Genomic DNA, 12,011 nt, shown 5'->3' on the forward strand with positions numbered 1-12,011 from the left:
CAGTTTGGTGTGTTTGTTGTTCTTAACTGCCTTCATGACAGACACGCTGCTGAACGTCTTTTGGCCATCGCTGTGGATAATCTGGCCAACGCACAGGAACTGACGAAGGTTTGAACAGCTTGTACCTCCGTTATGACAGTTTAACCCATAAAATATATTTATTTCGACAGCGCACACCTTCACTGATGTATCTTACAAGTGTATTATTTAATAACAGTTTTGGTGTTACAGTAAGTGGTCATTACATGTGCATATTCATCATCTTTATCAGGATGAAGAGGAGGAGGAGGAGTTCTTCAACCAGAGATATGCCAGAGGCAGAGATGGCCTGATATCGGAGTAAGTTATTGTTTAACGGCTAAACTTAATGAGCATTTGAGGATGAGATAGTGGTTCTTAGTCGTGAGTGTGTGACTGTTTCTCAGATCAGCTCTACTCCTGAGCTAATGTAAAATTCAGATTGGGCTGAAAATGTGTCACTACTCTTCAAACTGTTTTGTCTTTTTGCAACAGATCTAAGTAGTGAAATCAAGCTTAGACTTACTTGAGATACAATGCGGATGCTTGTGGGAAAACTGGTGGTGATGCTGAACTTGATCATCGTGCTCTATCAATCAGCTGCAGCCAATAAGATCAATATTTCCACAGTGTCATCGGTTGTGGTCTCTGAGAACCAGTTGAAGGTGTAACTGGTGAATGCTCAATCTGCTCTTCAGTACCTCCCAGGTGCATGGTGAATGCAAAGCTAGAAAGGCATGTTTAAGGCATTGATGACATCGTTCTGAATGGTTATTGAATGTGCTTGTTTTTTAAAGCATGACCTCTTACAGACTGATTTTGCAGCATTACTGAAACTTCTTTTTATAACCGTCTTGTCCCGTGACTGGTAATGGGCAGCCTCTTTTCTGTTAATGAGGTTCTTCACTGACCTGGTGGTCTCCCACAGGTCTAATGATCCAGCAAGTCAGGAGGAGGGCAGGAGGTAGTTTTCAAATATTTTTGGGAACAGTGGGAAGTTTTAGTGTGTCACTCTACTGGGAGGCGGCACACTTCAGAGTGTGATTCTGTGTGATCAGCGGCGCCACTGTGACAATGGAGTTGCTGTTACTACTACAGTACATTACTGACACATTAAGCACTGGCCTGGCAGCTTGATTGAGACTGTTATCATTATTTGTGCATGTTTTACACCATTAATTACAAACTCTGAGCATTTCCATTGGTGGACTTTTATTTGTAGTTACAATATGATAACCAACTTGCAGAAACTTACTAGAATGTCATTGTGTGGTGAAGTGCAATGCTTCATCTCGTTGAGGCATTCAGGCTTATTTGAAAATCTAACCCAGAAGACAAATGAGAGAAATTGTGAAAATGGATCAAGGTTCCTGAATTGAAGATGTTCACTTGTCTGCATCAGATCCTCAAGTCTTGAATGTTGGAACAAGCAAAATGTTCACCTTGAAAAATGATTTATTCTAAGTGTTTTAAGTCTCTGCATATAATATTATTATATTATATTTTATTACTGCAGACAATAACATGAATGTCTAGGCCATAGGTCTTCAACAGGGGGTCCGTGACCCCCAGGGGGTCCGCGGAGGTACCGCAGGGGCGGTCGCGAAAGTGTTTGTAGATAAAGCAAATTTTACTAAAGAAAAAAATATATATATATTTGTTTTTTTTGCTTTGCGCATTCTCTCCTCTGCTGTGTTTCGGGAAGGGCGGGACTTCGCTCCCGACACACACACACACCTACTGAGACAGAGCGGAGGAAAGGAAAGGGGTGAACTTAAAGAAATTCGCGCCACGCACCCCCAGTCGCACAGACCTCTTCAAGCCTCTTCTATACAATATATACAGTAGGGGGTCCCTGCTCCACCAGCTTGAAAACCCCTGGTCTAGGCTATCGGTGTTTAATAAGATAAAACATACAAATTCCCTGGTGAAATTATGGTTGGATCCTTCAAACTCCCTAAAATCATGTTATATTGAAAACAACTAACTTTTATTTTGTGTAGCACGTTTCTTACAAACTGCATTACAGACAAAACACAAACAAATGTAGACACTATTTAACTTTATGAAGTGAGAGAAAAGGCAAATAATCCCCTCTATGTACAATGACAGGTAACCTACTCGAGCTGTGACCCTGAATGTATCATTTGTCTGTTACATATTTGAATGTTAGTCTTGTACGTGTTGCAGCCGTCAAGATGCTGATTCTGATGTGTATTACAGTGTTTTGCTGCTTCCATCACGTTGTCTTGTTTTATGACTGTTAATGTGGCACTGACTAAAATGTTTGTATTTTGACTTTAACAGCTTTTCAATCAATTTGAACCTTAAATTAAGAGAAATGTGTAACGGTTACATAGAAGTGAATGTTTCCGTGACAATATTGATCTTAAAAAACTGATTTCGGTCCCTTCTGTGTAAACTGGATAACCTTCACCTACACACTTTTGAGTCCCCTTTACACATTTTGTTCTGTGTCACAACAAATGTTCTGTGTATGTTGTAAAACACTAATGTCTTGTTTTCAAATAATCACTCATTGATTACATGGACAGCAAAAGAATCTGAATACCAGTAAGTATAAGTGTGCATCTCTGTCTCACAGAATTACAATTTTGAGATTATTTTCCACACTAAATCCTGCACCTTACCTTTCCTCACCTTACCTTTTTTGTTCTTGTAATTTTTGTTCTTTTAATCTGTCCTTACCTCTTAGGTACCTTCATTTTTTTGCATATTTTTCCATGGGAGTTTTTTTGTGTTACTGATTAACTAACATTATAACTTCATAGAAAAGGTCTGTCCTTTTCTTGCAACTTTTATTTCATTTATTTGAATATTGATTTATATAACTGGTATGCTTTGTAGACACAAGTCTTGATGTTTCTTGTCACCAATTCCTTAGTTTTGAGCCTGTTGCTGCCCCATCTTGATATGAAATATATTGTGGTCCTTAGTGGGAGGAGAAGACCCTACCTATACAGGAAACGAGCCATCCACAGAGGCCGACCCAACTTTCCAGAAGAGCCCGAGGACAGGGCAGCGCCCCCAGACGAACAGCCCCTCAAAACCTCCAACACCTTCGTCACCCGCCGCGAGAGGAGGAGAAAGGTTAACATGTCGGTGTGGGAGCAGAGAGCCAACCAGCTACGCAAACGTCGCCAGGTGGCAAGCAGAGAGGAACTTTTTGCAAGCCCTACGGAGGACACTGCCGAGACTCCCACAATCCCCCACAACGGCCCTGAGGCCAGCCCGGCTGGCCTGCCTGAGTCTCCCATGTGTGTGGGGATGCCCCTCCCCGAGCCCCCGTTGTCCGTCACCATCCCCATCCCTGAGTATCCGGCGGCTGAGCCTTTGGTTAACCTGAGCGAGGAGAAAACAGGAGGCGGTAACCACCGGGCCGCAGGCGGGGGAAGGCACAGGATGGCTCGCAAGTTCAGAACTAGTCAGGGGCCTGACGACGGGGCACGACACAGACGGCACCGTCACCGCGATGCTCGCAGTGAAGCTAAAAGTCTGGACTGCACCCAGTCGCCACACTGAGGTGCTACAAGTCAAACGGTCGCTCAGCCAGGAGAGGAAGATACTGGATGAGAGGGAAGAGAAGGACGACGGAGAGGGGAGAGAGAAAGCAGAGGCAGAAGGAGGGTCAGTCCAAGAGGATGGTGGAACATGCATCATCAACCCATATGCAGAAGTTGGAGAAGAGTGTGGAAGGTGAGGCTCTTCTCGTGTATTCCTTGATGAAGAAGAGGGACTATGTTTTCAGTCCATCTCAAAACATTACTGACCATATGTACATTTAAAAAGTTATTAGCTGAGATGGGGGACAAATTCCACAGTCGACCTTTTAATGCAAAGAATTCAAAATTATACAGGAAGTGGGTTTGACAAATCAAGTGTGTATTTTCCAAATGTACTTTATAGTTTAAAATTCACCCTTTTTTGTTTCCTCCTAAAAAGATTTTACCCTTCAAAGCTATCCATTAGTTTGTTGTCTTGCTGCTCAGGCCTCATGTTGTGTCACATGACCTTTGGAAGCCTTTTTGAACAGAACAAGAACTGTGGATTTGGTCCCACATCTCTTCTATCACAATAGGAAGTATGCTCGTCGGCAGAAGAGGAACAAAGTTCAGTGATCTTTTCGTCCCCGTTTCAGAGATATTCCTGATCCTCCTCAGTGTGAGCAGCTCCTGGATGGTACCTGGTCCGAGCAGGGTGAAGGCGGGCACACAGATCAAAACATCCCAGTGGAGCCCGCCTTAGAGGCCACAGAGTTCAGTGTGAAGGCCATCGAGTCCGAGAGCCGCCCGGTCTCCATCAAACGTGGCAAGTCCAACCAGGCTGGAAGCGTGGCCATCGAAATGTCTGCGCAACCGCTGCTGGAGCTCACACCCATGACAGGTAGCGCTGCGATCACTCCTCACGGCAGTCACGCTCCTTTACTGTGCATCATAAAGTGGGTTTCAGTGTCGGTATCACTCAGGATCACCCGTGTGTGGGTGTTTGACATCTGAAAAGAGTGCCTAAATCTTTCTCTCTTTTTGATGAATCCATTGTGCCGGTGACTCACATTGTTCTTTCTTCTTCAGAGCTGTCCATGCACAGCTAAAGTATTTTGTTCTCTCCTCTTGCACCTCTGTCTGGGTTTTAGTGAACAGTAAAGAGTTGGAGGCGTACCATTCTGAACAGACAGACAAAGAGGACGACACGGACGACGAGGACGACGACGAGGACGAGGACGACGAGGAGGAGGAAGAGGAGGAACCTCCGATTCCTCCCAAACCTGTAGCTCCAGACAGCATGTTCATCTTCAAGGCCTCCAACCCGTAAGATGCTACAGAATCCACTAAATCACTGATTATCAAAGGAAATGCCGTAGTGTTTGCTTCTTTTAACCAACGATTAACGATCTCCCCCTTCGTTGATCCGCAGTATCAGGAGGGTCTGTCACTATGTGGTCACTATGCGCTACTTTGAGATGTCCATCCTCCTCGTGATCGTGGCGAGCAGCATTGCACTGGCTGCTGAGGACCCTGTGTGTACCAATTCAGACAGAAACAAGGTGAGGCCAGAATGCATCCTCCTCAAGTTATATAGGGGGTATGAAAGCATTTGGTGGACTAAATGAAAATGTAATCTCACAGAAGCATTTTCATTTCCCACTCACCAATGCAATAATTGGGTCCAAATTAAAATGTTATCACACAATTTAGAATTTAGATTTTCATTACTGGCATTGACATTCTCTGGCAATATTAAAATGAAAATGGGAAAGCCATTTAATATTTCCTTTTCAAAGAGCTTCTTCGCTGTTCAAATGTTAACTCAAAAATTAAAATGCAATATATAAATCTTGTAGCTTCATTTTTGCATTTTTAGATGCATTATTTAAGTCACAAATGAAATTATTTCCATAAGACTGAAAAAGAATGAATGCAAAATATGGATTTACTCATTCTGAAATACTACTGACAAAGTTTTCAGGTTTGCTGTTTGATCCCAATTTGACACTGTGTCAGCAACAATGTGTCGGGACACTTTTGGTTTCACACACACACACACACACACACACACACACAAGGTGAGAATCGGCAGTTTTGCCCGAGAGATAGCTGTGCAGTTTGTTTTTCACAACTCCCTGTCATAGAAAGTGCCAATAGTAACCAAATAAACACAAACTAGTAAATGATACACTTTCGTATGAGAGAGACGGAGTAAAGATCCACACGAAGGGCAAAAAAAAGTCACATTTGATTTGTTCCACATCATCTACGACGTAATCGATTGCATCATTTCCCATCTCACCGATGGCTTTTTTCTAACATCACAGGACCCTGAATCTGTACAGCTCTTAAAGAAGCACAGCAGAACTCGCCATGTACAAAGTAAAGTTAGAAAAGACATTTTAAATTGGCTGAGACGTTCCAAGGTTGCAATTTGATTGACGTCTGACATAAACGTACACACATGCTGTTAGCATACAATGGAATTAGTGTGTGTTCCAGAATGATACAAAATGAGAGCATGCATCTTCACTAAAGTCTTTTTCTAATAAATAACTGTTTATTTGTATTTTCCCTTGTTTGTAAATGATCCAGGTCCTCCGCTATTTCGATTACGTCTTCACTGGAGTGTTCACCTTTGAAATGATCATCAAGGTGAGGAAAAGAGACATATTTTCTCCACCGTTTTTCTGTCCCTGTGCGTATTTAATCTGTTCCCTTCACATGACCGTGTGGGCGTGTCCTTCAGATGATAGACCAGGGTCTCATTCTGCACGATGGCTCTTATTTCCGAGACATGTGGAACATCCTGGACTTCATTGTGGTGGTGGGAGCTCTGATTGCCTTTGCTCTAACGTGAGTCACTACAGTGTATAGTGCTGCCTGCCGATGACTAATGACTGACTCAATGCAGCAAATCGTTTTCTGAACATACAGTATTGTTATGAACGACATTCCCTCAAAAACACCTTTTGCAGCTTAAAAACCAAAATGTTGCTTCAGTTTTAAAACCGGCAATATGGAAGCATGCATGGATCTGTGTAACTCAGATTTAAATGTCACTATGATCCTACAACAAGAGGAAAATATATATTTCTGTGTAATTTGGGGGTTTACACATGGGTGGAGTGTGAAGCTAAAAAGCCTCTTCGATATTTATTTTTTTGTCGTCGTTCCAAGCATGAGTGATAACTTAGCTTTAATCTTTTGTGCCTTTTGTTGTACTGTAGAGGATTGTATTGTATGTTTATTTCTCTGTTGTGAATATAGCTGTGACCCTCCGTGCTTTGCTCACGGTGTATCTCTCTTTATGCCTCAATTTTTCTCTGTTGTTCCTGTGGATTGTGTCACTGTTGGGGCTACCAGGAATGTGATGGGGTAAAAATTTCAGTCACACTAAATGTAAACGTCTCCCATAAGCTTCTCATATATATATTTTTTTTTATGCGTGTGTGTGATTTTAAACTTTTTGTATTCAGTGTGTGTGTGTTTTTTTTCTTTTCTTGTTATGTCTTCTAAATCTCACCAAACTGCAGAGCCCGACAGGTATCAGGGATAACATCTTCGATAATTTGAGCACACTGATAAATCATTTCTGTCCCCTGATTAACAATTTGTACCTGCAAATTATGATTTTTTTTTTCACAGTAAATGATAAAATATAATTAGAATGAATACTGTAATTTAACGCTATGACCTTGATAGGATAAATTCAGTCATTAAAGGGCAGTTCTTCTGACCTATAATACCTTAACGCTACAGTATTATCCTCATTTAGAATCCTAATGGAGGAACGTTATTTTAAGGCATCATTTCATAATTTGAGGACAAAATAATGTGAAAATATTATTAATTTGTGTTCACAGATAATTAATTCAAATGTACAAACTGCATAAATTATCAACTTTTACCTGTGACACCTGCTGGGCTCCTTACAAACACACTCCAGGTGAAGTTCTGTGTTTCATTGTGTTTTTTGATGTGCACTTGTGTTGACGTTTTTCTTTTTCTTTTTTTACTGTGTTTTTATTTTTCACTGTTTTTGAATGCGTCTCTGCCATGTGTCCTTGTGAGTTAGTTTGAGTGTTCAGCTTCGTTCCTAAGTGTTGTATTTCAATGTCAACAGAAACAACAAAGGCCGAGACATCAAGACAATAAAGTCCCTCAGAGTTTTGAGAGTTCTGCGGCCTCTTAAAACCATCAAGAGGCTTCCTAAACTCAAGGTGTGATGTTAACATCTGCACAGAAATCTCCAGTATTTTAGTTTTTTGGTGTTATTTCACAGATCTCTCACAGATTATGCTTGCTTTGCCCGCCCTCTTTTCTTTCTTCTCCACAGGCTGTTTTTGACTGTGTGGTCACATCTCTGAAGAATGTCTTCAACATCCTCATCGTGTACCAACTCTTCATGTTTATCTTTGCCGTCATTGCCGTGCAGCTCTTCAAGGGGAAGTTCTTCTACTGCAATGACAGCTCCATGAATTCAGAGAAAGAATGCCAGTAAGTGGATATATCCAAATTAGTGATACGCAAAACTATTAAGTAAAAGTAGTCATACCACAGAGTAGAAACAATTAAAGGTCCTGCATTCAAACTTCTGCTTGACTAAAAGTACTTAAATATTAGCAAATATATATATATATATATATATATATATATATATATATATATATATATATATATATATATATATATATATATATATATATATATATATATATATATATATATAAAGTATCGAAAGTAAAAGTACTGATTGGGCGGAATGGCACCATTCTTGTAAATGTTTTAAACTATCAGATCCATATTTTGAAATAGACAAATCCTACAATAAAGTCCTCACACCCCAGGATATATATATATATATATATATATATATATATATATATACACTGTACCCGCAGATGCCTGTGATTGTCTGCAGATCCCCATATTCACCAGTTAATAGTATTTTCCCGTAAAACAAAAGCGTTAATATCTTTCTCTTCATACAAACTGCTGATTTAATAAGTGAATTAAGTGAAACGATGACCCCTGGGCCGCTCTGCTCCCTACAGAGGCTACTACATTGACTACAGCAGAGACAAAAAGGAGGTGAAGAGGAGAGAGTGGAAGAGACACGAGTTTCACTACGACAATGTCTGCTGGGCCCTCCTCACACTTTTCACCGTCTCAACTGGAGAGGGATGGCCTCAGTGAGTGCAATACATACTAATTATATTTAAGGGATCAAAATGTAACTTCTTAAGACATATGACGTCTCTTTGTATCCATCTTTCTTTCTCTGTTAGAGTCCTGCAGCACTCTACCGATGTTACAGAGGACAGCATGGGGCCGAGTCGGGGGAACCGCATGGAGATGTCCGTTTTCTACGTGGTCTACTTTGTGGTCTTCCCGTTCTTCTTCGTCAACATCTTTGTGGCTCTCATCATCATCACCTTCCAGGAGCAGGGTGACAAGATGATTCAGGAGTGCAGTCTGGAGAAGAACGAGGTGTGTCGCGACAAAATACATATGCAGACACATACACACAATTACATTTGCACGTGTTCACTCACGTCCGTTTTTGTTACATTTCCGTTCGTCAGAGGGCTTGCATCGACTTCACCATCAGCGCCAAGCCGATGACCCGCTACATGCCCCAGAACAGACAAACATTCCAGTACAGACTGTGGCATTTTGTGGCGTCGCCCTCTTTTGAGTACACAGTTCTCGTGATGATCGCTCTCAACACTGTGGTGCTCATGATGAAGGTAAAGCACTTTAAAGGACCTTGTGTTCATCATGTTTGCGTGTTATATTGCTACAAACTGTGAGGAACACACTCGCTTGAGATAAGTAATCCATGACCATGAACTGTTAGTCCATCTTCTATATTTTCTTCAGTAATTTACTGTAATTAAAGGAGAAATACGCTTTAGTACAACTCGAGAAGCTGGAGGTGTGCAGCCTGTCACATTCAACACGTTGCATTTTCTCTTACGCCTTTTGTAATAAACGTCTACTTGTGTTTGCCAGTTAAAAGCTTTTATTGTGAAACTGCAGAAGCAGGAAGTGTAATGTCACCACTCAGTTTATAATACTGCAAATATATATTGCAATACTTTCTTCATAGTATGACTTAACATACATTTATTTAAATGAAAATCTTTGATATTATTATTTAAAATTGCTGCACCGTACGACAATAATTAAACATTGATAAAACATATAAATAAAGACAAACTTTGATTAACGATCTCACGCAAGTTTTAAGTCTCTGCAAAAACATTTTCATACCGTACTGAAAGTGACTGAAACCAAAGGCTGTGTGGAATCTATTATTTGTGAAGTATGCAAAATATATGGTTCGTTACGAACTTTGAAAGTTTGTGTGAAGATACTGAGTAACAATGATGCCCGTTCCCTTTTCCTTCAGTACCACTCGGCCCCGACGGCCTACGACATGGTCCTGAAACACCTCAACACGGCCTTCACTGTCCTCTTCTCTTTGGAGTGTATGCTCAAGATCATGGCATTTGGTTTGGTGGTGAGTATCAACACTAGAAGAGATCATTCAAAGAAAGAAGACATTTAAATCGCATGTACCTCCACTGATAAAAAACTTTGTCTATGTTGTACGGTGGCCTTGAGGGTCAACCCTTCTTGTTTGTGATTGGACAGAATCCAGGGTCCCTGGCGACAATTCAATGTCATTCATTGTGACAAATCTTGTTGCGCTTTCACCCTCAAGGCCTCCGTAATGTTGAGTTCAATTTCCTAACACATTTTTTTTTGCCGCAGAACTACTTTCGAGATACTTGGAATATTTTTGATTTCATCACTGTTCTTGGCAGCATCAGTGAGATAATTGTGGATTTACAGGTGAGATACTGCCAAAACACCATTCATTTTCACAATGTTCTGACCCTAAAAACATAATAAAAAAGAGACAAATATCTAGCGTTAAATGCAGCATTCTTTCTTTCCAAGTTTCCCTCATGTGTTACGATCCTTCCAGACACAATTTAAGTCATGTTGTGATGAATTTTGCCATCTGTGTTTCACATCCTGTCCCTCCCTTCTGTCTGCCACTCTCTCTCTCTCTCCCTCTCTCTCGTGTCACCCTCTCTCCTTCCATTTGTGCGTCAGTCGGTGAACACCATCAACATGAGTTTCTTGAAGCTTTTCCGGACAGCCAGGTTGATCAAGCTGCTGAGGCAGGGTTACACCATCCGCATTCTGCTGTGGACCTTTGTACAATCATTTAAGGTCGGACTTTTTTTTTACCATCTTCTTTCTTGTCACTTGGACTCCTCGCTGACGCAATACAACGTTTTATTTATCACACGTTTTAATCGACTGTCATCGCTTTCTCTTTTCCAACAGGCTCTTCCTTATGTCTGTCTTCTTATTGCGATGCTTTTCTTCATATACGCCATAATTGGAATGCAGGTATCCTTTCACCTATATTTCACAAATACCATAACATACAGTAATGTACAGGGCTTCAGTACATTTTTAGAATAACAAATGTAGATGTGTCTGAATATACACGTTTATCTGTCTGATAGATATGTTTTCACAAACTTTAAGGAAGGTTGTGTCCTGTAGCCGTATTGATATAATTAGTATGAGCTTGTTGGGTGCATTCTTTTATATCATAAGAGGTCATTTAAAACATGTTTATTGGACATTTTTATGTATGGACCTCAAGAAGATGACAGCTGTTTATGTATTTTATTATATTGTACTGTTCCGTGTTGCATTGTGTAACAATTCGTAATAACCTGTCCAGGGACTACAGATGAAAATGAGCTTATTAGCTAACTGTGGCACATTTAGGCTCATTTCCAATCTGGCCCCTACACCCTCTCCCTACACACTTCCACTCCTTTTGCGCATTCGTGTAGAGGGTCAAGTTAAGTGCCGTTCCAAACCAAATAGCGGGTAGTGAAAGTGGGTTATAAAACCCTCCGAGTCTGCATCAATCCTGACTTAACCAGCTGCCCTTACTGATCAATGCTGTTTGTGTCCGTCATGGAACACACTGTGTAAAATGAGTTACATTCACTAGTAAACGGCACAAACTAAGAAAGACATTTAATATTGTCGTACAGATTTGAACAACTGCAAGTGTTACATTGTATTTGTATCTTTAGGATCAAATATACTCGTGTCGAGTCTATGAAACGCTGGACGTGTTCATTTGATTGTACACGTTTGTATATTTACAGGGACGGTTGCAAAACACAAGAAGAGAAGAAGTTTACAAAGTAGCAGAAATGCCACTAAAGAATTTGGAGTTATATCATTATTTATTTACAAAAACTTCCGACAGTTCCTGTTAGAGTGAGAGGAGTTTGCTTTATTTACTCCCTACACCTTTAAAGAAGGGAGCCTCATTCAGCTGTGAGTGTGACTACAAGGGGAGTGGGAGCGTGTAGGGGCCTGGTTGGAATTGGGCCTTACATTGAGGTGGAAACTGACATGTGGATTAATGTGCCC

General features: G+C 40.8%; 1 protein-coding gene across 1 annotated transcript in view; it reads left to right on the forward strand.

The window, feature by feature from the left end:
• cacna1eb (calcium channel, voltage-dependent, R type, alpha 1E subunit b) overlaps positions 1-12,011 on the forward strand; it is a 52,774-nt gene that overhangs the window by 32,863 nt on the left and 7,900 nt on the right. The window contains 20 exon segments of the mRNA XM_029453660.1: positions 42-59; positions 62-108; positions 272-339; positions 2,976-3,558; positions 3,560-3,735; positions 4,178-4,422; positions 4,673-4,847; positions 4,954-5,083; positions 6,120-6,179; positions 6,274-6,380; positions 6,891-6,902; positions 7,651-7,747; positions 7,864-8,024; positions 8,582-8,719; positions 8,816-9,017; positions 9,113-9,277; positions 9,943-10,053; positions 10,308-10,388; positions 10,656-10,775; positions 10,893-10,958. Coding sequence (XP_029309520.1) covers positions 42-59; positions 62-108; positions 272-339; positions 2,976-3,558; positions 3,560-3,735; positions 4,178-4,422; positions 4,673-4,847; positions 4,954-5,083; positions 6,120-6,179; positions 6,274-6,380; positions 6,891-6,902; positions 7,651-7,747; positions 7,864-8,024; positions 8,582-8,719; positions 8,816-9,017; positions 9,113-9,277; positions 9,943-10,053; positions 10,308-10,388; positions 10,656-10,775; positions 10,893-10,958 — 2,762 coding nt within the window.

This window comes from Cottoperca gobio, chromosome 17 (genome assembly GCF_900634415.1).
Source record: "Cottoperca gobio chromosome 17, fCotGob3.1, whole genome shotgun sequence".
In the NCBI taxonomy this organism is placed as follows: domain Eukaryota; kingdom Metazoa; phylum Chordata; class Actinopteri; order Perciformes; family Bovichtidae; genus Cottoperca; species Cottoperca gobio.